This window comes from Alosa pseudoharengus, unplaced genomic scaffold (assembly GCF_046254945.1).
Source record: "Alosa pseudoharengus isolate Yale_2024_CS ecotype anadromous, Long Island Sound unplaced genomic scaffold, YU_APseudo_1.1 YU_APseudo_1.1_scf_8, whole genome shotgun sequence".
NCBI classification, from domain to species: Eukaryota; Metazoa; Chordata; class Actinopteri; order Clupeiformes; family Clupeidae; genus Alosa; species Alosa pseudoharengus.
Genome location: NW_027468870.1, coordinates 21,430,338 through 21,457,614, shown reverse-complemented (window position 1 = coordinate 21,457,614; position 27,277 = coordinate 21,430,338). Strand labels below are relative to the sequence as shown.

Below are 27,277 nucleotides of genomic sequence, written 5' to 3'. Positions count from 1 at the left end.
TACAGATCAGCAGAGCAGGCGGTAGAAGCGGAGACTCGCCCAGTGGCGCATGGACAAAACTACAACGCAAACGTACAAAGGCAGACAAACATACATTGCAATACACAGCCCATAATGCCCCCCCTGAAATATCACCAGACTGAACAACAAACAAGTAAACAAACAAAATGCAAAATATTCAGTTGCTTAACTTGGGGTATTTCTACTAAAGTTTAAGATTCTTATGGATCCCAAATAAAACAGAATAATAACAACAATAATAGCAATAATAATAATTAATAACAAATTATAATATTAATAACTATGGGATGAGGCTTGAAAGACTCACCTATTACTAACTAGTAGTAGTAGGTTAGTAGGCTAATAGTGGACAAAAATGACTATAATATAAAATCATTATATTACTCTATTTTATTTCAGTCAAGGAAACTCAAAATGCCACACAGAATGTTTGCAGTATGTTTTGGCAAAATGTGCTTATAGGGATACATAGTGTGACAGTATAGGCATACCAACTAGAATTAACAGAGAGGACTTGTATTCCAATGGACATAACTTTTCTAGGCTGTCTAAATATATTATTATTATTATTATTATTATTATTATTATTATTATTATGTTCCAACCAATTGAACAAATGTATTTGATTGGATGTCTAGAAGCCAATTAAAGTGGTAAATATCATCCAAAGTGAACTGCTGTAGAGCCACACCCCCTTATTCAGCAAGCAAAGCTGACTGTGAGGCAGGTAGGTCACGTTGTAATAAATACATTATTTGTGTTTAAACTGCTTTTAAAGTAGACACTTTAGAGTAGAAGATGCCAAGATATCATATGCAAGATGTATAGCTTTTGGTCAGGATGAAAAACCAATTGTCTATTGGAATGGGACATATGGAAATAAATGTAAACAAGGAAACAAATGGGCCTACTGTTTTGATTTGCTCTGACTGTTCTTATTTGATTTCAAGCTCATATTACATCTTAATTAATATGTTCACATGATAAGTCATCTTCGTCTGACCATAGATATACTTTAATAAATACTTATTTATTAAATGTATTTTAAAGTAAAAATGTATTGCCACTGACAGTAGAAAACTTTTTTCTACTTTCAAATCTCTTCTCAATCCTCCACCACCACCATCAACTACTTCACTGTCAGCAGATGACTTTGCAACATTTTTCACTGAAAAAGTTGCTAAAAAAAGTGCTCAGTTTTGATGATCCTATAAGGAGGGCTTTGCCTTGTGTTAGTATGACAGCATCATTGGACTCTTTCTCTCCTCTTGATGAGGAAGCAGTCTCTGAATTGCTTCAGCGAAGTCGTCCAACAACATGCCCATTGGATCCTGTCCCGTCCACTCTTCTACAGTCTATCTCACCCGCTGTTCTACCAGCAATCACACATGTATTTAATGCTTTACTCAGTTCTGGAATAGTTCCTTATTCTTTTAAACAGGCTAGGGTTACACCTCTGCTAAAGAAAAGTACACTTAATCCAACTGAGGTGAAGAACTAGACCTGTCTCCCTTCTTCCTTTCTTGTCAAAGGTTTTGGAGAAAGTGGTCTTCAAGCAAGTTTGTGACTTTCTTCATCAGAATAATCTACTAGACCCTATGCAGTCTGGTTTCAAGAGTGGTCATTCTACTGAAACTGCTCTTCTGTCTGTGACTGAAGCATTGAGAGTAGCTAAATCCTCTGCTCAGTCATCAGTATTATTTCTACTAGATTTATCTGCAGCCTTTGATACTGTTAACCATGACATTCTCCGTTCTATACTATCTGAACTGGGAATTTCTGGAAAAGCTCTTGACTGGTTTGAATCTTACCTTAAAGGGCGTTCTTTCAACGTGTCTTGGCATCTAAGTCTCATGACCTCACCACAGGTGTGCCTCAGGGATCAGTATTAGGACCCTTGCTTTTCTCTATTTACACCACTTCCTTAGGTAAGACTATTCGCTCCCATGGATTTGACTATCACTGTTATGCAGACGACACTCAACTTTACCTGTCTTTCCCACCTGATGACTCTAGCGTTTTCTGCATGCCTTAAGGATATTTCAGCCTGGATGAAAGATCGGCACCTTCAGCTTAATCTCTCAAAAAGTTTTTGTTGTTTCCAGCTAAAACAGCTATTCCCCAACAGATTAACGTCCAGCTTGACTCAACTTCACTGACCCCAACTAGATCGGCACGTAACTTGGGCGTTGTAATTGATGACCGACTTAACTTCTCTGAGCATGTAGCTTCTATTGCAAAATCATGTCGGTTTATGCTTTACAACATTAGGAAGATCAGACCTTATCTGACACAAGATTCCACACAACTTCTTGATCAGACCATGGTCATCTTCAAGCTGGACTATTGTAATTCACTATTAGCTGGCTTACCCGCTTGTGTAATAAGATCATTACAGCTGATTCAGAATGCTGGAGCACACCTGGTCTTCAATCAGCCAAAGAGGACAGGTGTAACTCCTCTCCTAGTTACTCTCCATTGGCTCCCTATAGTAGCCTGAATTAAATTTAAATCTCTCACTTTGGCCTATAGGACACTGACTGGATCTGCTCCTAGTTATTTTAATTCAATAATCAAGCCTTACATCCCCAACCGCGGTCTTCTGATGAGCGTCTGTTATGTCGACCAGTCATAAAAACTAGGTCTAATTCAAGACTCTATTCCTCAGTGGTTCCATGTTGGTGGAATGAATTGCCCAGTGCTATCCGTTCCTGTGGTAGTTTTGGGTCGTTTAAGAGGGGTCTAAAGACATTCCTGTTCAACATGTACTTAGTTGTTTAAGCGCTTATGTGTTATGGTTTGTATAATATTGTTTTATTTTCATTAGGCTGTTGATTAATTTGACATTATTGTTTATTGATATTCTCTTTAATGTAGTCTTACCATGTCATTGTTTTTATATTATTGATTGAATGGACATTATTGATGTATTATTGCTTTTCCCCTCATTTTCATTTTATTAGGCTATTGATTGAATTGATATTGTTGTTTATTATTACTATTCTCCTTATTATATTTGACCAACATTGTAATCTGTTCCCTGTTCAATTTTAAATATTATGTTGTTTTGTATTTGTGTGTCGCTTTGGACAAAGGCGTCTACCAAATCCATAACCATACCCATAAAGCACCAATGTATTCATTACTATGCGTTAACCATTCATTAAAAGTTAGTAAATTCATGTTTTTGTTGAAAAAAGGTCTCCTAAGACTTTTCATTGCCATTTTTTCTCACATTCATATCCACCATCCATTGGAATGGACCAAAAAATAAAATAAATAAATAAATAAATAAACTATTCTATATTTGTTTTGATTCTGGAACATAATTACCCTGGAAATCCAGAGTTCTCGCGGGAGCACAATTTGAATTTGCTCAGTGAGTCTCTGGCAATCAGTGATGATGCTTATTACCCATGCCCTTGGAGCCGAGCTGCACCAATCACATCGGTGTATCTGGTATAGGCGGGCCAGAGGCGAGCTAAACAGATGATGACAGCACTGTGACGTCGAAGTCCGTAATCAGTCAGTAAACATTAGTAGTAGTGATATCCAATTGCGTCAAAGTCCGGAATTAGTCAGTAAACATTGGTCGTAGTGTTATCCAATTGCGTGCAGGGATATTTTTAAATGCATGCTTGGTGCCGCCCCTCGAGTTGGGCCATTTTCATTACTCATAGCCAGACCCTAAATCTTTCTTGATTTGGGTTTGGTTTTCCAGGCTACAACATAATGGGGTTCTGAATCAGGCAGTGCTGGGTCAGAGAGGAAGACTAAAGTATACAGCCCACTGAAGTATAAGTATAAGTATAAGTATAAGTATAAGTATAAGTATATACTCTTTTGATCCCGTGAGGGAAATTTGGTCTCTGCATTTATCCCAATCCGTGAATTAGTGAAACACACTGCACACAGTGAACACACAGTGAGGTGAAGCACACACTAATCCCGGTGCAGTGAGCTGCCTGCAACAACAGCGGCGCTCGGGGAGCAGTGAGGGGTTAGGTGCCTTGCTCAAGGGCACTTCAGCCATGGCCTACTGGTCAGGGTTCGAGTCGGCAACCCTTACAAGTCCGAAGTGCTAACCAGTAGGCCACGGCTGCCCATATGAAAGCACATAACACCAGAATATGCAAAATACGCAGTACCCTTTGTCTTAGATCTGACTTAAAGTATTTATTCTTCATAACAAAGTGCTGGTGGTTGCGTTCAGGTTGGGGTTAGGGCTAGATTGGTTCACTGAAAAGGGCACCTACTTGGGCAAACTTTTCAAATAGCCTAACACACAAAGTCTTTTAGTTGAAATTTTGAGTCATGTGCCTTGATGTGCTGCTGATGTGGTCTATACCTGCTTTTAGTGGTTTACCTCAGGTTTGCCAGAATCTCTCATGTATAGACTTCTGACAAAAAACATTGCTGGAGCAACTGCATGCAATAATAGAAAAATTAGCATGATAGATAGAAGCCTGCCTGGCTCTAACCGGAAGAGCATGTACTTTGGTGGTTATTGAAGATATGGAGCACAGTTAAAAAAAATATTTAAAAAATCTTTTACAGCTTCTGTGATCTTATAGTGAACCATAAAGAACAATATTTCTATAAATCTTTTAACATCATTGTAGGTCAGGGCACCTTTAGCACTTCTCTGTACACTGACACGGACATTTTCACAATGTCCCACCGTACCTCAGGATTTAAGTCCTCATGGTCTATACCAGGGGTTCCCAACCTTTTTTGGCAGGTGACCCTATTTTGATGTCACAAAACATATACAATATACAATATTATTTAATGTATGTAGATTTTAATGTAATGCACTGATCAATTATAAGATACCCAGTATCTCAGGCGACCCCATTTGAATTTCAAGCGACCCCAAGGTTGGGAAATCATGACTTGTTATCATGACTTGTTACGTGGTAATCTAAGAATGTACCGGTTTGTATCTATATACACTCTTGTGATTGTAACAAAACATATTTAGGAAAATAAAACTTAGAAGGCCCCTTGATAATATTTATATTTACGGGCCAGTGTTGAATCAATTTATGACCTCTACTAAGGAGGTCTATGTTTTCAGTGCACTTTGTTTGTGTTTTCTGGTAAGGAGGATTACTCAAAAATTACTGGGCTGATTTACATGATACTTGGTGGAAAAGTGTTGCATGCCCCAAGGACGAACCCATAACATTTTGGACCAGATAATGAGTTCATCTGAATAAATCCTGTTAATCCCATAGAAATGTATTAAAACTCATGGAGTCATAGTCATACATTTCTCATCAAGACTCCTGAAAACCAAAAAGGAAACTCTTATTAATCCTTACTTGAATCTATATGTGGGCCATAAGTGCATCAAAAGTTTTGACCATGTGATCACAGGAACCTAGTGTTTTTAAGAATACTGAAAAAACGAGTTTCCCCATGTGACTACTAAAAATAGCATGACAACAGAAATGGGCGTATCTCAGAAACTACATGGAGTTACATCAAATGTTCCATTGAATTCAGGAGAGGTTGAATTTTAAGTGTTAAGAATTTAAGTTTTACTTCAGTGTAGTTCTGCTATTTAACATGTCAAATGATTGCTGAACTTATGTTGTGTTAATCTCAACTTTGTCTACTAATAATGGCAGAATAAATATGAGCAAACACGTTTTTGTTTTGTCATGTGTAGCCACTTGTTCCAAGAGGCATCACACCAATGTCATGTTATCGGCTAGAAAAAAAACAAAATAATAAAAAAAAACTGTGGGGCCTTTCCTTAACATACTATTTTAGTTTTTATTCACATATGGTTAAGCACTTAGATGTAAGAAAAACATGAATTGTATCAGGCAGTATTTTCCCACTAATTGTATCAGCCAGTATTGTTCCACTTGTTTCAGTTAGTTTGTATGAGGGTGTACTTTTAGAAGCATAAACATATATAATCATATAGTGCAATTGCATATGCAGCAAAAGATTATATCAAGGATATTTTCTACATACCATTTTGATACATTTTCTCCCAAAGAAACACTTGGGGACATGGTCATGTCAATGAATATAGCTTTAGACACTTCCTAGACCTAACACAGGCCAGTGCCATGCACTGCTCACCATAAATTACCTGTAAACAACACGTTTACAGGTATTTCTTCAGTCTTAAATCAAGGTCAGTGATGCGACGTTGGAAGATTGTGCCCATGACACAAGCCAAGCATGCAGCCAAACATGAATCTAGCCATAAGTTAGGTTTTGTTTTACAGCACCTGAATCCTAGGTTATTGCCAGCTGTATTACTTACTAATTTCATTCTTTGGACAGTTAGAAGCTGGTGGCTTATATGTTCATGATTGTTCATGTTTTTCTTTGTTGACCTTGACTTATTTCAAACCATGTAATCAGAATGTATCCAAAGTACATTATCGGTCACATTGGGGTCACAGAAATTTCAATTCCATTCCATTATAGACAGAATACCAGCTAAGATCAGTTGCATTGCTATTTTAATCAGGGCAGCAGTTTTCAGATTACATTATGTGCTTACATAATTGCAAAAGGGTTCTCAGTTAGCCTTTTAAAATTATATCATATTAGTAAACAGAATGTGCCTTTGGAACATTGGATGAATGGTTGCTGATAATGGGCAATGTAGATATTGTATTAAAGATCAGCCCTTTCTTTCAACAGTCGAGAACCCCTTTTCAATTATGCAAACACATAATGTAATCTGAAAACTGCTGCCCTGATTAAAAAAAACAATGCAACTGATCTCAGCTGGTATTCTGTCTATAATGGAGTGGACATTTCTAAATGACCCCAAACTTTTGACCGGTAGTGTAGTAATTACAGTTTACCCTTGCAATGTCTCAATTGGACATTATACACTTCCTTGCAATTTGTTCACAGGGAAAGGTACTAGACAAGAACAGTCTTTCTTGATAACATTTCTCATGGGCTGACGTTGGACACATGATTCAGGCAACAGAGAGAGTGAGAAAGCGAGAGCAGGAGAGAGAGAGCAAGAGAGAGAGGGAAGGAGGAAGAGGGAGAGAGAGAGTGTTGTGTAAAGCATCATCGTTGCCTGGTGACAGTGTTTGCGTAGACCTCTAAAATCTCTGACAGCAAGTTTAGTGCTCTTTCTTGCATTGCAACCTTGACAAATTCAATGACTAATCTATTTTTGTACTTTACCGCCCACATATTAACACTACATCTTGCCTTCAGTGCAGAAATCACCACAGTCTTACTATCCAACTCCTCACCTGAGAAATTATATTTCCATAAGCGGATCTTAACAACTGAGAGATTAACAAAAACATTAAATAAAATAAGTCTAACCAAAGAAAGATCTGCATGATGACATGAACAACTTTTTTAATTTCGGAAATGAAGGAGATCAAGGGTGTGATAGGGCTTTCTGATTCTGATTTACTTGTAATTAATACATTTATGGTGATATGTCATAAACATGGGCATGAATCCCATGAAAAATGTAACAATGATCTGTTTAGTTGCTCCTCCCTGTGGGAAAAACAGGTATTGCATGCCACATTTCCACTATTTTTAAAACATCTTTGGGATGTACATCTTTAAATGGGATATAAATGAAATTTCAATTTTAAAAAATCATCAGGGATATTCATCTTATCGTTTATATATTTGTAATTGTACACAAGTTAGCTGGTTTCTGTGAATTCCTCCGTGCCATCTTCACCAAATATCAAAAGTCTCCTTCTTTGGCAGGTGACCTGGTAAAACAGATATAAAATGATGTGACTCTCTCTCTCTCTCTCTCTCTCAGACACACAAATACACACAAACACATAGACATAGACACACACACACACACACACACACACACACACACAGATTAGTATAAGCTTTTTAAACTTACCTTCCCTTTTTCCCACAGCTGAGTTTTTTACCTATATTGGAACAGAGAAATGGAGACACACAGTGTTGAAAATTACATCACCAATTATTTTTGTTTTTGCCTACTATTACCACCTGGCCATGGCCTGGTGTACACAATTTGTGTGAACATGATTTGATCATGTAATTGGTCATTAAAGGCAATGTAATGCCGCATTAATTTGTCTTAAGGGACTTTCTGTTGTTAATTGTAGCACATTTACACAGACACACATTTTGTATAGATACTCACTGAAAATTATGGCAATGCCTAGAACAAAAAGTACAGCTGCAAATATCAACCCTCCTCTTCTTATCAGCTCATAATCTTAGGAAAGAAAGAAACACATGTTTATCCATACAGATACGCACACACGCACACACACACACACACACAGACACACACACATGCACGCACGCATGCACGCACGCACACACAAACATTCACAACAGAAGAGCCTGTAGGATTTGCATGGTCCAAAGCGGTCCAAAATGAAGCACAATCTACAGATGTTATATCATAAACAGATGTTGTAAATCATAAACATTTATATAATTACAGTATATAATATTTAATGGTGGTAAAAAGAATCAGCTTCATCCATTAGGCTACAAGTTAATAATTACAAGTGGCTCCCATCGCAAGGCATATTATTTACCAAAATCATTTCTATAATTGTTCAGGTTATAAGCTGCACATGGTAAATGCATAATTAAGTTATGAAAAGAACTCACCATACTGAAAGTCAGCATCTGGATCTCGAGCTGAATGGGGTGAGAACATGCCTAGTAAATTACAGTTCTTTGAAGCTGACATTTAGAGAAATCAGACACCCTCCACAAAGAAATGAGGTTACCATTGTTATGATAAATTTGCCCACTGGATAGGAAAACACAATGTGAGACATTTTCATATTAACAAAGTCCACTGATAGAAACATGTACAGAAAAAAAAGCAGAACACAAACTGCATTATGTGGCAAATAAAGCAGAAATGAAAACAAGAAAAGAGGAAAAGGCTTTCAAATAATGTTACACACAATTTCAAACACACGAATAAATTATACAGAGAGAACAAGAAAGAAAGAAAGATAATTTTTACCTCCTCCCATTGTTAAGACTGAAGACTGTGTTACTGAACACCTTGTGACTGTTGAAATGAGAGAACAAGTTAGATCCAGTGATCCAGTGATGTCCAAGGGTCAGTAGCTTTTTGGGGATATGTGGAGTAAGGAATGGGCGTCCGTCTGCTCCCTCCAATACTACCAGACTGGACCTTCCTCCTCCTCCAATCATTGCTCACCTCTCAAGCTAATAATAACCCCCTTAACCCCCCCCCCCCCCCTCTCTCTCACACACACACACACACAGGTCACAATCCTAGGAAACTCACATTCTTCCTGTATATATAAGGAGAGAGAGACAGAGAGAGAGAGAGAGAGAGAGAGAGAGAGAGAGAGAGAGATCCCAGACCCACACCCAAATCACACACACACACACACACATTCCTCTCTGAATTCACACTTGACATACAACTAGCTCAATGTAGTGCAAACCCTATGAAGCGCACAAGGTCATCGGAGGCTGTCAAAGACAAATCAACAGTGGGAGGCATGCAGGGCACAGATTCCCAAGGCCAGGGAGCCTTGAAGAGACAGCTACACTTTTTCCGAAGGCATACTTAAGAGAGGAAAGGTTACAAATAATGGTACAGCTCTTGAGGGCTCTATGGGCTTTTTAAACATATCCTTCCTCACCCTCACCCAGCTTGGTGTGCCTGGATTGCTCTCCATCATTGAATAATTCCTCGTCTTTCCCCCGTTTCCAAGAGCACCCAACTCATTTTTTGGATATACACCTAATTCATCCTCTCGTCTGCTTTAAAACTTTAGCATTATATGAAAAATTTAACACAATCATTATGCTATACACTTGCTATCACACTGAAATATATATATTTGATTGCCCCCAGAACAGTTGCAGACCAGGTTGCCCAGAAACAATGAGTTCAAAAACACTTGCCTTAACTGCAGTGTAGTGTGCAGAGACTGTGGAGATTGTCTTAGCCAATGCTGTATTAATTAATTATAGATATGGGACACATGAATGAACCGAGTTCAATTCATTTTTAAGTGTAGCACTAGACATTATTATAAAAACCCAAGAGCAAATCTGGAGGCAAAGTAAAAACATTCTCATAAAAGAGAGATTAGGAGTGAATCCATAACAACACGATGTTTAGACTTTACCAACATATAGAAGGGTTACCATAGTGAACAGAGTGGATGGTAACAACTAAGTGACAGCTAAGTGTCAACACAAAACGCAGGACAATGAAACTGATAAGATCATTAGTAGGTTTCTCTTTTCTCCTCTGAGGAGTGGAAAGATAAGAAATGTGTCACTTTGTGTGTATGTTTGTGGATAGGTTCAGAGACTGAGATTACAGTAGCCAATTTGAGGCACTAAAAGAGAGCAGTCAGAACACACATAAACACACACAGACACACAGACGCACGCAGGCACATTTAGTTCTGGTCCAGTGAGTGGTTATGCTTTAATCAGTACCAATGTGTTGGAAACAACACAAACTGTGTTGTCCCTATCTGGACATACACACACACACACACACACACACACACTACACATACCTCACCCTCAGGCTGTAGCTCCCTATACAATTTTCATCATTGCCGACTGGTAATGATCCATGTAGGTTATGAATCAGTGAATGATTGTTGAATCAGTGAGCAAGGAGCTTTAAAACTCCTGTGGTATCTTGTTGCTTATTACATCGGTTAACATATCACTGATTATCATGACAAATTTCTGACCCCTCAGGGAATCTATCCTCTAACCCTACAGCTAACTGAAAACGGCTTGCTTGTTTACAGAATGACAATGACAAGGACAATGGTGTTTTTTGTTATCTTAGACGATTCTTTGAGTAGTAGGCTACTTGTGTCTGTCCTTCACTTAAATTAGAGTTGAACGGGGCAATGGGCTGAGTGAATAGGGTTATTCAGTGCCCTTTTAAGTCCTCATTTCTGTAAGTGACTTTGGATAAAAGTGTCTGCTAAATGAATAAATATAAATGTACCGGTAAATAGCCTAAATGATGCGGCAACTTGTAGGGTGTGGGTTATGATGCCATTTTCAATGAGCGGTATAGCCTACTTTGAAACGGAAACGTCTTTGTGGACGCAGAATGGATTTGTTCCTAAAATCCGTATTAAAACAAATACTCTGTAGTGCAGACGTTGCCGTTAAGGGCTCTCATAGGCCTAATCATTTAGCTTATAGGCCGATGTAGGTTTCGTGTAGGCCTACAAGGTTAAGGGATTGGTTTGTCATACTGCCATGGGAAATAACAATATTAAATATCCATTGCTCAAAAAATATCCAATTAATATGGTTCATCCTGCTGTAAAACAAACATCTGTAGTAGGTTATCTTTGCCATCAAGGCCACTAGGTGATTTAATCCAGCACAATATGTATAGCCTAAAGATGGCACTGGCAGATCGAAAATGTCATAGGCCTAGCAAAATTTCAACAAAATCAGATTTTGGGGCACATGATAAAGATCGTGTGTAGCCTATAAATAATGTCAAATCGAATATGTATCCATTTTCAAAACTTTATCAACCATCTCTGGTTAGGCCTAGCAAAATTTCAACAAAATCATATTGGGGCATATGAAATTTTAATGTCAAATAGACTAACGTCAAAATGTCAAATAATGTCAAAATACAATATGTATCCATTAAAAAAAATCATGAAATTCCTGTGGCTAAAATACGCTGAATTACTGATTATCTTGGCTGCATGGCAGAAGCCAGAATTTCTTGAATTTCATCAATAAAGTATCTATCTATCTATCTAGACCGTTTCTCAGACTGGGTCGCGGAGACATAGGTGGGGCGTGAACTGACGTGAAGAACAGGAGTTTTTTTTATTTAATTTTTTATCTGTAGCCTAGGCCTAGGTAGCACCCGATGCGCAATGGATGCACTGTGTTATTCATAGGGAAGCGCTCGTGTCAAGGCAGCTTAGTAACGACCTGAATGAGATTTTGAACAAGGTTGTGAGTAGTGAATTTCATCAAGACCCGGGCCCTTAAAAGCGCGTCTGTTCTCCGCACTTTGCGAGGAGATGGGAGCTGACCACACAGCTGTAGCCTATGCTACTGTTCCGAGGCAAGGTGGCTTTCCCGAGGTGAAGTGCTGTCGCGCGTGTTTGAGCTCCGTGTCGCCTCTTCTTGGAGGAAGAGCGCATACGAATCTGCAAGCACGTTCACTAATGAATAGTTCTTGATGAAGCTGGCCTATCTTAGCGATGTATTTGGAAAGCTCAATGAGTTAAATCTCCAGTTACAAGGCAAAGACAAGCACCTACCTCACCTAGCAGATTACTGCATTCACCAAAAAACATTGGAGGTATGGAGGTATGGGAAAGGCATTAATACTGTCGCGGTCAAGGCGCCTGTCCCATACCTCAAGTTTCTTGGTGAATGCAGTAATATCTGCTAAGATTAGATTAAGGCTTTGAGAATCTGAGTGAAATCGCTGAAACGTGTGATTCGGGAGCCACTCTTGTGATCCCATGTTTTAAACAGTAGGCCAACATCACATCCCTGCAAAGTTTATTTCAAATATATTTCCCAACCAGCAGTGCTCAGTGACTGGATTATGGATCCATTTAATGCAGCATGTTTGTAGGCTATTTCATTGATTATATCATATTGTACAATGCTGTAAAATATTGGCCTGTGCTTGCTAATATGTTGCTGGAAAACAGAAATATGTGTGTTTAATTTACAGTGGCACATTATGTAGGCTATTTATTTATATTATATCTGCAGCACCAGCTGATTTTAACTCTGCTGAAGAGGATATATTTAGAACTTATTTCTAAATAAATAAATTTGACAATTTTAAGCTTGATCTACCACTTTCTTAGAGCGATGATGGACAGGTGGGGCTCAAAAATGCCCCCTTGATCAAAGTGGGGAATAAAAGAAAAAGTTTGAAACCACTGATCTAGACGGACTTCCTACAAAGTGGTCTGTAGAGCTTAGATCGGGCCCAAAAAATCAAGCCCGACCCTACCCGAGCCCGTGCACATTGTGCCCGAGCCCGACCCGGCCCGACACGTTAACTGTAATTATGAGCCCGAGCCCGATTTAAACCCGACATTTTTTAAATACGTGGGCCATTATAACTGACGTTCTCAACTACAATTCCGAGCTGTTTGAGCTACAGAAATCCGTTTAGAGGACATTGAGATGACAAAAGAGGACATTGAAGGCTGGCTATCATTATTTCTGCCATGGCAAGCCTGCTTCATGTTCATCTTAAAGTATTTTTGCTGTCATATAGGTGAACATCGTGCGCACTTAATGCACGCAACAAAGCATACCTGACAAATGCATACCTCCGACTTTTCTCCAAACTTCCTCGAAGTTATTTCTCCTGTTTTCATTTTTTTTCTTTACATCTTCAAGCTTCACGTTGCACTTAAGCTACACAATACAGCACAGCAGGCCCGGTGTGATGTGTGCGAGTGGAGAAGCTGCGCATGACACGTGTTGCGCAGATGACATTACAATTGACATTTTGTAACTCTGAGCCTAACTTGTATAACTTTGTATACACTTGTTACTTAGGCCTACTTTGATAAATATAAAATATTTCTGAGTCTGATGGCATAGCTTTAGCTCCCCACCCAAGTAGGCTAATGATTAGAAAGGAAAAAAAAGCGAGCTTGATCAAGGACCCGGCCCGGCCCGGCCCGAGGATAGTGGCTGGAAATATCGGCCCGACCCGGCCCGAGGGTCGGGTCGGGTCGGGTCAAGTTCGGGCTCGGGCAGAGAATCTAAACTCTAGTGGTCTGGCAACCAGAGAGACTACGCATGCGCGCAAGCATCAGACAAGCGCGCCAGATCAAACTAAGTTACTTTGTGTTCTATCGGTCTATGATTTCATGAACGTGAAGGTGAGTAAGCTATCTTGTAACTTTAGAGCGGTGATGTGTATAGCACTAGGCCTACACACACGTCTGCGATATAACGTCTCATGTTATTAATTTAATTTATTATTAGACACTTTAACTTCAATAGCCTACCACAGCCAAATTCAGACAAACACGTCTGGGCTAGCGCGTAGTTTAGCCTACTTAGCTAACGTGTTTCCCCTCTTCTTTCCCCCTTACTTTAACACATTAACGTTAATCCCCCAAACAAACGTTACCTGGAACAATATGTCGCTCACAAGGCTGCTGAAAAACAGAAATGAAGAAAGAAAACAGAATGTTGCGTCCACGAGCAGTGCTTGGTGAAATCGGCGGTGGAAACAAATTGGTAACTCCAACTTGGCAGAAAGTAAGTTAAACGGAAGCCTCACCCTAAATCATAGTGAAACTGTTCAAACTGACTGATGTGCGTGTTTTTTTCTTTTACTGTCTATGGTTTTACGTTTTTACATAGATGAAGTATCGCTGCGCTGTCTAACAACAAAATCTCCCGCCAGCTTCCTGTTTCACATCTTTTCCTACATTACCCAAAGTTCCTGCAAATGTCAACATAAGGCGCATCTTGACTTTTGGGTCTCTTTAGCGTCTCGAAAAGTATAATAGAGTGTTTCTCAAACTTTTTCAGACCAAGGACCACTTAAACCATTGTGTCAAGTCAAGGACCAATAAAAAAAAACAGTAGACCTATTTCAACAGTAGGCTATATTACAGTACCTTGCTTATTGTATTTGCACCTTGCTTGTGTCAGAGAGGATTTAAACTGGCCTAGCTTACATAGGCAGTGTTGCAGAACTGTTTGGATTTACATACAAGTTGGTTCAATATTGCAAAAAACTCATCTATATTATATTTGACCACGTTTGCTCACGGACCACTTGGGATAGCTTGCGGACCACCAGTGGTCCCCGGATCACACTTTGAGAAACGCTGTATTATTTTTTTGTTTATTAAAATGACACAAAATGGACCATGGATGGATCCCAATGGACCTTTTTTCACAGTAGCCATTTTGACATGCCCAGGCGTTATTAATTTAGAAGTTGATGTAATGCCATCGGTGACTTCTGTGTAATGTCTTTAGGGTGGTGTGGAGAAAAAGAAAAAAGTGGCTAATAAAAGACACGCTGAGTGGGATGTCACTCAGCCTGATATCAAGAAGGAGCAACCAGAGGTAAGTTCCAGGCGGTTTTTTGGTGATCATAATCTACAGATTACAATCTGTGATGCAAGTGATCTGAATGAAATTGGGACGGATGCTGTGTAGAATGCAAACAAAACAGAATGGAATGCTTTGGAATGTTTTTTAGAACATGTAAACCATATATTTTTGAATTGTTGAAACATTGACTGTTTTTGGGAAATATTATGTTCAATTTGAATTTTATGCCAGCAACAGCCCCCCCCCCCCCCCCCAACTTCTCTGAATCGTGTTGCTGGCATCAAATTCAAAATGAGCATATATTTTTTTGGGGAAAATAGTAGCATTTGATACTTCATGTTCTTTTTGCTACTATGGTTTTACATCACTTTCAGATTATCACATTCTGTTTTTATTTACATTTTACACAGTGTCCCAAACGTTTTTTAGAAATGTTGTATTCTGATTTTGCTCACTTGCATAGACTAGATATTAGATTAGAAGTTAGATTAGAGACTACGTCGATGTGGGAAGGTTATGCAACAACAAGATAGGTTTGATTGCATTAATGAAAAAACAACATAAAACAATCTGGTTGCTACTTCATTTCAGCTATCAGCATATTCAGTGCCTTTCTCTGATGTATCAACACAAACACTACTTTCTGAGTCGGATATCAAAGTTGAGCGGTAAGTTTTCATGTGTTAAAGCTTTTACACCACATAACGGTTATGTGGCTTTCCACCACACTCTTATAATGTTACTGTTAATACCATATACTGTAAAAACACTGCACATATCTGTACATATTGTTCATACTGCACATCCATATTTATAGTTCATAACCGTTTCCCTCAGACAAGAAAAATGTCAGGCCAATCAGCGACGAGAGGGGAGGACGAAACCGAAACGTATTCAATAAACAGTAGCAGCAACACCTGCAAACATCAAAAAATGCTGTTGGAAAAATGCAGATTTTTTTTTTATTATTTACAGCAAAGTTAGACCCATGTACATTGTTTCCTGACTGTTGATGCTGTTTATTGTCAGTTTGTAAAGTTTAGACGAAGTAGGAAATAACATTAAGAATCTCTGATTAATGTGATTTGTAAGGATGGACCAATAATTTCAAAGTTGGTGCCCATTGCGATGCAAGTGTTGGAAACAAATCCCAATCATGAGTCACCAGACTCTATTCACTTTGTGAATAAATTTGGATTTTCCCAGGCTAGAATATTGGTATTGTCTTAAATATTAGTTGGTCCAGTGACTTCTCATTCAGTTCTGAGAGCCCAAAAACATTCTAGATGTCCACTGTTCAATCTTATGATATCATTCATCACAGATGCAGTGCCAATTATTGACTACGATTCCATGCACACTATATTCAAATTAAGGACCATATTCTGGTTTTGGCAATGTCAGAATAAGATGTGTCCAGGTGTAGCAGAAACGGAATATTCCCGTTTACATGTTAATCAGCTCTGTCCCTGAATTTCGTTCATGACCGCAAGATAGGTGAATTTGGCCAGAATAGAGCTGCTATTGTTTCACATCTTATCATAATTTAATCAAAATATTGTCAATATTCCGAATAAAACCGGAATATGGTGTGCATTGAAACATAGTCAACATTATATCAAGTCAGTCCACCCAGCCACATTCTAGATGTTGACCACTGGTCTCCTTCCAAGCCACTTCTGGGAGCTGGAACAATTTAAGCATTTCTATTCTCTGTGGACGTATTTGAGCTATTGGTATACAGTGTTTCCCACAGAATTGAATTATATCTGTGGTGGTAGATTTTCAGAATTAGCTTGAATGCAACAGTTTTTAACAAATTAGCGCAGCGTGGTTATGATGCAGATTTAAGCACGGTTTAGCCAGTCGCCTTTATGTCAACAACTGCAGGACTGTTAATGTTTTTTTTTTTTAAAAACTTGCAGGTAGGTTTGTTGAGCGACAAGGGGAGGCTGCACAAAGGTGCACATAGCTCTACAATGAACAAATTCCATCCAATTTAAATAGTACGACATGGAAAATCATTGTGTGGTGGTCAATGTTGATATTGTGGTGGGCCGCCACAAATAAATCAATGTATGGGAAACACTGGTATATCACAGCCTGGTTTATTTTTCTTGTTTTGCTCCGCAGGACAGACCCTGATGAATTGGCCTGGATGACTGGTGATGTGGCTCAATGTAAGTTGAAAATGTATGTGCTTTGTTGGTGTTGAGACAGTAGACAGGATCAGGAGTTGGATGTGGGCACCTAAAATTGCATGTTCTGCCTACACAGTGGCCACAATTGTGAAGTCGTTTTATGAAGTTTGGTGTGGATCACTGAGCGTTTGCTGCAACAATTACCTTTTACTATAAATAGAACTACCTACGCCAAACGTGATGGAGACGCATACAATAGGAAAAATTAGACCAGTTCTTCTAAATTATTTTTACGTTCCGTGAACGGAATGCTTCAGTTACGTGTCTGAAGTAGTCTGCCTGTAAGATTATGCTAAAACATGTTTACTAAGTGTGACCAGTGATGATAAGCTTCACAACGTTGATTATTTGCCTTTAACAGTAACAGTCTACTTTATTGTGATGAATAATGACTGAGCTCAGTGTCCTGTACTGTATTCTCTCTTAAATTTGCGCATGCTCAACAATTTAAGTCATTGATGTAGTATATTTATATATTTACAAAATTATCAAGTATCCTAATATATGACTGGGTACAACTGGTGTGTGGAACTGTCCTCAACATGGTTTGTCCATATCTTGCGATTGAGCCACTTGCTCCAATAACCAAATCTGTATCTAATGTGTTTGGCACAGACTCCTGCAAGCTCACCTTGGACTTGCACACCGTACACCCACACATCAGTCTGTCTGAGGCGGACACCAAGGCAGTGTTTGAGTCGGACGCGCAGCCGCACCCTGACCACCCCGAGAGATTTGACATGTGGCCACAGGTGTTGTGCAAAGAGGGCCTGAGTGACGGCCGTTTCTGTTGGGAAGTGAGATGGGACAGGTATGCCGCCATTGGCGTCGCCTATAAAAGCATCGCCAGGAAAGGAAAGGATGTGGACTGCGGTCTTGGCTTCACCAAGAAGTCCTGGAGCTTGCTGTGTGAAGAGAAGAGGTACTTTGCCTGGCATAACAACTACCGAACCTCCATTACTGAGCAGCCGGGTCACTCCAGGAGGATCCGAGTGTGTCTGGACTGGCAAGCCGGTGCCTTGACCTTCTACAAGGTCGTCCAAGACACACTGATACACCTGCACACGTATCGTGCCATGTTCAGTGAACCGGTCTACCCAACGTTCAGATTCTACTACTTTGGCAAGTTTGGCTCATCAGTGGCCTTCTTACCAAAAGAAATAGAATAGCAATACGCCAAGTCATGCCATGAGACTAGTATTTATATTTAACTTTTTTAAATAGGTGACCTGTGAAAACCCAGCACATGGTGAAATCAAAAATCCTTGATTTCTGCTCCGTTTCAACCCTCTCTGGTGAAATTTCACCAAATTCTGATACCATCCTAGCAACATCCTTGATACCGTCCCTTAGCGACATTCTGGAAACCATCCTCTAGTTTCTAAAAAATCCTGGCTGTTGCAAGTATGGTATCAGAAACATAAGTTGGTGAAATTTCACCATGTGATGGTTTTTCGCAGATCCCATCACATATATGGAATATGGATAGTGCATGCGTGAACATTAAAGCCCAGCGCACACCAAGCTGATGGTCAGATGGTTGATAATGTTGGGCTGGGACAATATTATGTCAAGATGAACACTCACATGTGTGAATTGTAGTGATCCATGGCAGAATAAGTTAACATGGCTTATTAAAGTGTTCAGGCGTGAGTTGGTTCACTTTAGATTTCCAAATATGCAATTAGACTAATATATCTGATGGCTTCAGGCACAGAAATGTTAATTTCTTTAAGCCCTGTATTAATATTATGCTCAATATTATGTAATGTTATGTTGAGATGAATACTCAGATGTGTGAATGGTAGTGATCCATGGCAGAATAAGTCTTCTGATAAAAATCATACTGTGATGATGTACGAACCAATCCTTCAGCTTCCAGACCAGATGACTGTATTTTGCGTGTGGATATCGTACCCAAGGGGAGGACTCCTACAATAGTCACAAACATTTGCAAGACCTGGTGAAATTGGTCATATCTGTAGCTATATATGTTTGTATACAATTTCTTATTTTTATTGAATTTATTTAACACTTATTGCATTACCAGTATGATCTGAAAGTACTTAATGGTTAGAATGGTTTGCAGTGTGTACTACCTCATGTTATTTACACTGGCTTCAAAATAAAGGATACATTGACATTTAATTTGTTCCCTGTCCTATTGTTAAAGCAACACCAAAGAGTTTTTTGTACCTTAATATAATGTTTCCAAAATCGTTTCAGTGGTTCATCAACTCGTAACGGGGTGAACGGCACTTCTGCATTCGCTTTGCGGCCCTCTATCGGCTATAACCGTAGGGGAGAGCCGGGACAGTTGAAACACTTTTTAATTAAACGTAATTTACAAAGCGATCGTACCACACTGAAAGCTAATATTTGGTCACTAGTAAGCTACATCTGTCCTCTGTCAAATACAAATGCATTTTCAGCTTTGAACAAAACCGTTCAGGAATTATTACAGCAAAAGTGGGACGTGCGTTTTGTTTCATTCATCCCTCCTGGTCGGGACAGTTGAAACAACATAAGGGGACGAATGAAACATACAGTTTAAGCCATAAACGTCCCAGAATTTCAAAATGTTACTACATATCATGAATGGTACTCCCAAAAGGTGTTATTTTAGATAGATTGTTGCAGGGCTATACGTCTTCGTGCATGTCTGTTAACAATCCATTGCCATCATCGTGAAGCGTGTATGAAGCGGTTTTTGAAATATCATGTCCTGTGGATGATTCTGCCATGTTTATAGCTAGAATGGTAAGCTTTCCCATTTATATCATGTTTATATTGTTGAAAATGTCGTTTCACTAGGTTTTTACGTGGGTTAGGCCACTGCACATACAAATAAGTAGGCTTAACGACCCATCGGCTGTCAGTCTCCATAGGATAACATGGGAAAACTCAACCCCCTACCTGGTGGGCCCAAATGTATTTTCATCTTCCTAAAACTGTTTTTCCATGTCTCACCTCCATAGATGATTGTTTAAACACAGATATTTGTGCATTTAATTAAAATACATGGAGGTACAGCCTGTTCGGGACGATTGAAACACTTGTTTCAATCGTCCCGACACAGACATAGCTTGTTTTGCTTTCCATGTAAACAAGCATGCGATATGAAAGTCTGGGATTGTGGAGAACACTAAATGGTCTACTGAATAAGCATTAAGTCGAACCTTTAAATGAAAAACACTGATTAATAATCGAAAAAATGTAACCGCTAATGAAGTTTACTTTTGCGCATCAAAACTCGTTTATCGCCTGTAACTCCGTGATAAAATGACATAGCAGGAAGATATTTGGCTGATAGAAGGAGGTTAACATGATCTATGTTTTGACCAAAGGACGTCTGTCTATCATCATTACACTCGGAGAAAACTGGATTGTTTCATTCGTCCCGTGTTTCAATCGTCCCCGCTCTCCCCTACTATATAAGTTTGCCAGATCGGGTAGGCCTATAGCGGATCTGTAGTTCGATGGAATGAGACATAAGAAACTACAAATTTGACTTGCTTCTGATGTCGCAATCCATCATACTTTCATTAAATCATGCAACATACTCTATTGTGTCTGTGGACATTATTTGCAAAGCCGGTGCTAGATAAACAAATAGCGTGCGTGTGACAGAGGAAAAGTGCTTTAGTGTTGCTTTAAGAGATACTTGTGATGCTACTTTCAAATTCTTTCATATTAACACAAACATGCACATCACACGTTTTTGAAGGGAAAAAAAACGCACTAATATAACTCTATGTTTACTATTGTGCAGGGCATGTCTTTTTTGGATTTTAACTTGTTTATTCCATAGACTGTAAAAAATAGTATTTTTTCCCCCCTATGGAAAGAGAGATAGGGCATAGACTACGACCTAGGTGTGGTAAAAGATAGAGCCTCTGCATAAACCACAGACTCCACCTTCTCGTTCCCATTCCATTTCGTGCACGCATGCCCAAATACAACCACGCCGCCCGCTAGATTCAAAGCAAGCTTTTGTGGTTCATGATGAAGGTGAGTGACATTGAGCGTAATGTTGAGCTGTGCAATCATAACAAATTTATGCTTACGACAACGTTTTGTGCTTAATTAGGTTTGGATCTCATACAGTAGAAAGCCAACGTCATAACCTAATTCGAACACAGTGAACCTGTGCACTCGCTCAGATAGCATGCTAGTGCTAATGTTTTACTCTATGGTTTTACTCGCCTTTCTCTTCTGCAAACGTTAACGACACATTCTTCTACTGACAGTAAAAGTGAACGAACCCTCATTGATCTTAAATGAAATATTTTCATAAGGATTAACCACAGTCACAATCTTTCTGTTCAGTACTGGTTTTCTGTCACGGGGCTCCTATCGACAAACAAGACTGTTGTGAGAAGAGATCCTAGAAAACAGAAGGGTACAGAACTGAGGTTGATTCCTCGAGTGTCGCTTGGTCCACGAGTAGTGGTTGACAGTGATGATGGATCAACTCCAGCTTGGCAGAAGGTAAATGGAAACATCTCCACCCTGGATCGCAATTAACCTGTTCAAAAACAATAGGGGAATTCGACTTCATATAGCCGCCTGCATCCGTCTGACTGCATAACGTGATTATTTCTGAGATTCTGATTTTCAGCCATGACTCACAGTACCGGGTTGAAAATCAGAATCTTATAAATAATCAAGTTATGCATCTTAAGACGGCTGCAGGCAGCTACGTGAAGTTTTTTTTTTACCAAGACGTAGTGTTCGACTTCGTGATTAGGGGTGTGTGGCCAGGCTAGCGTTCTCATTGCCCCACGTCTTCCTCTTACGTTTAGCTTGATTCCTAGTGCTTGCAAGTCTTTTCGTTTTTATCGCCAGGAGGTTTCTATTAGCAGCTACTCAGTTTGTCACTGTCAAAGGTCAAAGCTAAAGTGAGCAGGATGCTGGAACAGCTGGAACAGGAACAGCTGCAGAAAATGCTCTTTCGAAGTTTTATGAGATGAATAGACCTTCCCTGCTCTGGTGTTTACACATCAGTCAAGTTCAAGTTATTTTTATTTGTCACATACACAAAGTACAATATGTAGTGAAATGCTTAGTCTTCTGACTTGTATAAATAAACAAGGGGGGGGGGGTGAAGATAGAAGAAGTGTTACTGTGAGAAGAATGAATATCAGTAAGTATGCTAAATGTGATACAAAGCTGATACAGGACATTGAGGTTTTGTCATATTGTGTGGTCTAGGTACAGTCCATGTGGATAGAAGCTTTTTCTCAGTCTCTCAGTACTGGCTTTCAGGCAGCGGTAACATTTCCCAGATCATAGCACAAAGAGGTGGCTGTAGTTGGGATAACTGGGGTCTCTGGTGATTTTCTTGGCTCTGGACTGGTGTATCTCCTGGTGTAAATGCCAGTCAATGGATTGTTAGTATGCATCCAAAACATTCTGTAGTATGCATCCAAAACATTCTGTAGTATGCATCCAAAAAATTGGCTTCTGTTTTTCTGAAATGTGTCCTATGTTGTTTTACACGCCTTCAAAAAATGTCTTCAGGGCGGTGTGGTGGATAAGAAAAGGTGCGCCAAGTCCGATGCCATAGCTCAGGCTAAATCTGAAGCGGAACTGAAGGTGAGTTCCAGGTTGTTAACAAAAGTGATGGTCTGAATGCACTCTGATTTTGCCCTTGCATGACAGAAAAAGTCGTATCACAACAAGTCATGCTTAATACCATTAATGAAGAAACAACAACAAAAAACTAATCTGACTAATGACTACTTCATTTTAGATATTGGCGTGTTCACAGTGTCTCTTTGAAGCTTTAGAAGAACTAACTATAGAGGAACTGGAACAGTTCAGGCTTTGTGTGACTGAGGGGATACTAGAGGTGTTTGTTCCCATCCCTGAAGAACTGCTACCAAATGGTTGTGTGGACATCGCAGAGCGTTTAATGGAGATCTATGGCATCGAGGGCTCCTTAACGGTCACAGTGCACATTCTGAATACAATAAACCGTGATGACCTTGGCAAAAGACTAAGCTCCGAGGTCGACCGATTGCAGACTGAACCCAAAGAGTATCCGATGGTGGACATCTGTATAGTAAAAGGGTAAGTTGCCAGGGGGGTTGCTGTGGCTACAGCGTCTGTACCATGTTCGGGTCCAAGTGCCTACGGGGAACCTAGGTTCGATGCGGTCATTTCCCGATCCCACCCCATCTCTCTCTCTCTCTCTCTCCCACCCACATACTTCCTGTCACACTTCTAGCTTTAATGGCTGGTCGACACTCGACTCAGCAGACACTCATCAGAGGACCACAGTGGACGATGTGTGTGATGCAACGGTTGTTTGGCTGTTGGCCAGATGGCAGTGTTGGAATATTGGAGCAGGAATGCAACTGAATGATTTCCCAAAATATTAGTTGTTCCAGTGTCTTCTCATTGATTCGATTCTGAGGATTCTGTTGTTTTGAAACTGCTGTGCTAGTGTCAGTAAGTCCACCCAGCCATATTCTAGATATGTTGACAGGTTGTCTCCTTCCAGGGGGGTATTCCATGTACGTGGTTTAGTGACAAACCACGTCGTACATGGAATACAAAGTTAAGTAAGTGGTAAACCTCCCAAAAGAAGAGTTGTATGGCTTCATTCTCCTAACAAAACAATGCCATAGGGCTCTTGTTGTAGGAGGTTTATCACTTGTAAACTAATAACTCACCCGGGTTACTAAAAAACATACAGGTCACTTCTGGGAACTGGAATAAATTGAGTATTTCTATTATATTTGGATGGATGTGAGCTATGTGGATATCTCAGCATGGTTGTTATTCTTGTTTTACTCTGCAGGGCAGATGATGATGACTGGATGACTGGCGATGTGGCCCAATGTAAGTTTAAAGCCCCCCTAAAGAGTTTTTTTGTTACCTAAAAAGCAGGTCTTACTGCTTAAGACGTTTGTGCTTTGTGGGTGTTGACTGATCAGTAGCTGATGTGGGCATCCACATAACATGCTCATGCAATGGTCACACGTCAAAGGTTAAAGGTCTTCTCAAGGTGTCTTCTCGAGTGTGGACCAGCAGCAAGCCAAAGATTGTTCTACTTAAATCTAGTCTAGGCAAGCCATGTGATTATTATACAAGAGGCAAGTCTGGTCAAACTATTTATTCATTTCTGATTGGATGAGAGGCATTCCATGAGTGGTGATATTTCAGGACATCCATATAAATCAAAATAAGTCATAGAAACCACAATTTGATGTCCTTAAACTCGAATAGTTGTAGGGCTGAATTAAATATTATGTGATCTAGTCTGTTTATAAATATGAGAGAAGCACTTGAGAAAAGACTGGATCTTTGTTGTGTGGGATAATTACTTCCTAATAGGATACAACTGTTGTGTGGCATTGACCTGGTTGTAGTTTCTTTGTATCTTGCGACTGAGCCGGCTGGTGCTTGTTGTGTTTTGGTACAGATGCCTGCATGCTCACATTGGACTCACAAACAGCCCATCCTAACCTCCGACTGTCTGGGGCGGACACTAAGGCAACGTTCATGTCGAAGAAGCAGTTGCATTCCGACCACCTCGAGAGGTTCAACTTGTGGCCCCAGGTGATGTGCAGGGAGGGCCTGAGTTACGGCCGCTTCTGCTGGGAGGTGAGGTGGGGCGGGTACGCCGCAATCGGCGTCGCCTACAAAAGCATCGCCAGGAAAGGAAGGGGGGACGAGTGTGGCCTTGGCTTTACCAAGAAGTCCTGGTGTCTGTTGTGCGAAGTGAAGACTTACTCTGCCTGGCACGACGCAAAGCCAATTCCCCTCAGTGAGGAGCCCGCAAGCTCCAGGAGGATCCGAGTGTGTTTGGACTGGTACGCTGGCGCGTTGACCTTCTACAAGGTCGCCCAAGATGCACTCATACACCTGCACACGTTCCATGCCGCGTTCAGTGAGCCCCTCCACCCAATGTTCAGGTTCTACTACTTTGGCCAGTTTGGGTCCTCTGTGACCTTGGAATTCCCTGGCATAGCCATGTGTGTGTGATTATAGGCATGTGATTATTATCAACCTAGCCTGACAGCCAGTCTGAATTTACCCCACCCACAAAAGTTTAGGATGTCAAATGCCTTAATTTCTGTTTTCTTTTTGTCTTTTAAAGTTATTGCTCTGTCAATATCTTGTATATCAGGCGTGATAGATTAATTTAATCATCTCGCTTCTCAGGCAGCAGCGCTTTTGGTGATAACAAAATCAACTCAAGCGCACTCAGGTTATATAGATGACTACTATATTGTTGTGCATCTGTCCGTCATTGTATAAAACCTGCCCAAATGATTTCATTGGGCTAGACACATCTTCTTGCATAGATACCTGTCAATGAAGCGACTCCAGACTGAATTTCCTACCTTCAAATTTTGTGAGTGTGACATTCAGGCAGCCTTCCAGGCTAGTCCTGGGGACAAATTAAGTATGGAAAAAAAATATCTCAAACAAATCATACCATGAAATTTTGTTTTATATTGAACTATGTAGATGTAGACACTAACATCACAACACATTCATGTGCATGAAACTTTATTGAAGCTTATGTAGGTGATGAACTATGTTAAAACAAGCCTGACTGTTGACCTATTTGTCAGATTTAAGGCATTTTGTTTTATTCACTGCTTTTATGATCTAACAAAGCATTACAATGTAATGAAGAACACTTATCACAATAGTTGATATCAATTTCCCCATCACCCACCTCTACCTCAGACATAGGGTTGCCACATTTGATTTGAGAAAATCCGGGACAATGCCCCCCCCCCCCCCCCCCCCCACACACACACACACACACACACACCAAAATAAATATACTTTTTTATTATTTATTTATGCTAAAATTTATCAATTTTATTATGCTGTTTAACTTAGCTTAACTGACATAAACATTCTCAAAAAGAGAAAAGCAGTTTGCAGTAAAGCTATTTATGTAGCCAATAAATATAAGGTAAACCCTATTTTTGCTGCCAGTTAACAAAAAGCATGCCTTTTATGTCTTGTACGTTGGCTATTTTATGTTTGATAAACACAACCAAGAACAAAACCGAATAGCCGTTTCATTTGAAACTAGCAGAAATTATAATCAGAAGTTTGTTTTCACCAAAAACCGGGACAATTAGTGTCCCGGAAAATATTATTAATAAATATGATTTATCACTCAAAAAAGAGAACAATCCTCTACATGTGGCAACCCTACTCAGACATGAGCCACACAATGGACTATAATGGACTTTTAAATCATGGGGGAAAAAATGTATATGTAAATTATATTAACAACATAGACTATAAATAAAGACCATCTTAACAACAAAGCATGTGATGCATATTATCTCATATGAAGACTTTAGCTGATTTAAATATCAAGAATGTTGCAAAAGGTAAATGTACAATTAAATTGTTTTTAATGTTAATGTTGAATTTAATATTTTCAACTTCTTTTACATTGAATATTTTGTGGTGATCAATACCTAGGTAAGTGTAGGGCTGACCTGGTTGTGGAACATGGGAGAATAGGTCTTCTTATCTAGTGATTTATGATGGCTGTACAGACCATAGATATTAGAGTTCTATTAGGTGGCATACGTGAACACGGCCGCCATATTGCTGGGGGCAAACACCTTACTGTCTATGGGCAACACTTGCCGCCAATCAGAGACACCTGTTTCTCCATTGGCCTCCAGTGATCATTGCCCCCACCATTATGGCGAAACTATTTACGTACGTTCTGGAGCCCAATGCGGTATCTAGCTTTTTAATATCTATGGTACAGACCAAACATTTTACCTCCAAAATGATGGCTGTCTCCACCACCCAAGCTTTTTATATGTGAATATAGGGGGAACACGACCCTTAGACATGTTAACAAGGCCTGGTGAAATTGCTGATTTGTCTAGCTGAATATTTTTTGTTCATATGGTATGCATTGTATGTATTTTTAGATTACCAAACTGCCCCAAAGATATGGGAAT

The 27,277-nt window shown here is 39.7% G+C and overlaps 2 protein-coding genes and 1 long non-coding RNA gene across 4 annotated transcripts; 2 read left to right on the top strand and 1 right to left on the bottom strand.

Annotated features, from left to right (window-relative positions):
* Nucleotides 1–8,691: 8,691 nt before the first annotated feature.
* Nucleotides 8,692–14,278, bottom strand: LOC143112176 (uncharacterized). Its single transcript, XR_012984688.1, has 3 exons — nt 14,171–14,278; nt 9,023–9,070; nt 8,692–8,800 (listed from the first exon to the last, which is right to left on the bottom strand). It is a non-coding gene; the product is annotated as an uncharacterized LOC143112176 (long non-coding RNA).
* LOC143112174 (stonustoxin subunit alpha-like) lies at nt 13,818–19,460 on the top strand. 2 transcript variants are annotated; one of them, XM_076274420.1, is made up of 6 exons: nt 13,818–13,916; nt 14,195–14,301; nt 15,034–15,123; nt 15,703–15,779; nt 17,245–17,291; nt 17,928–19,460. In XM_076274420.1, the coding sequence occupies exons 2-6, from the start codon at nt 14,212–14,214 to the stop codon at nt 18,479–18,481; spliced, it is 858 nt and encodes a 285-aa protein (XP_076130535.1). In that variant the 5' UTR covers nt 13,818–13,916; nt 14,195–14,211; the 3' UTR covers nt 18,482–19,460. The 2 variants fall into 2 exon arrangements, with proteins under 2 accessions (XP_076130535.1, XP_076130536.1); XM_076274421.1 differs by lacking the exon at nt 13,818–13,916 and having other exon boundaries at nt 13,951–14,301.
* A 1,819-nt stretch (nt 19,461–21,279) lies between these two features.
* Nucleotides 21,280–26,093, top strand: LOC143112839 (uncharacterized). The gene is made up of 6 exons (XM_076275206.1): nt 21,280–21,323; nt 21,642–21,803; nt 22,836–22,910; nt 23,068–23,387; nt 24,121–24,161; nt 24,745–26,093. The coding sequence occupies exons 1-6, from the start codon at nt 21,315–21,317 to the stop codon at nt 25,305–25,307; spliced, it is 1,170 nt and encodes a 389-aa protein (XP_076131321.1). The 5' UTR covers nt 21,280–21,314; the 3' UTR covers nt 25,308–26,093.
* The last annotated feature ends 1,184 nt before the right edge of the window (nt 26,094–27,277 follow it).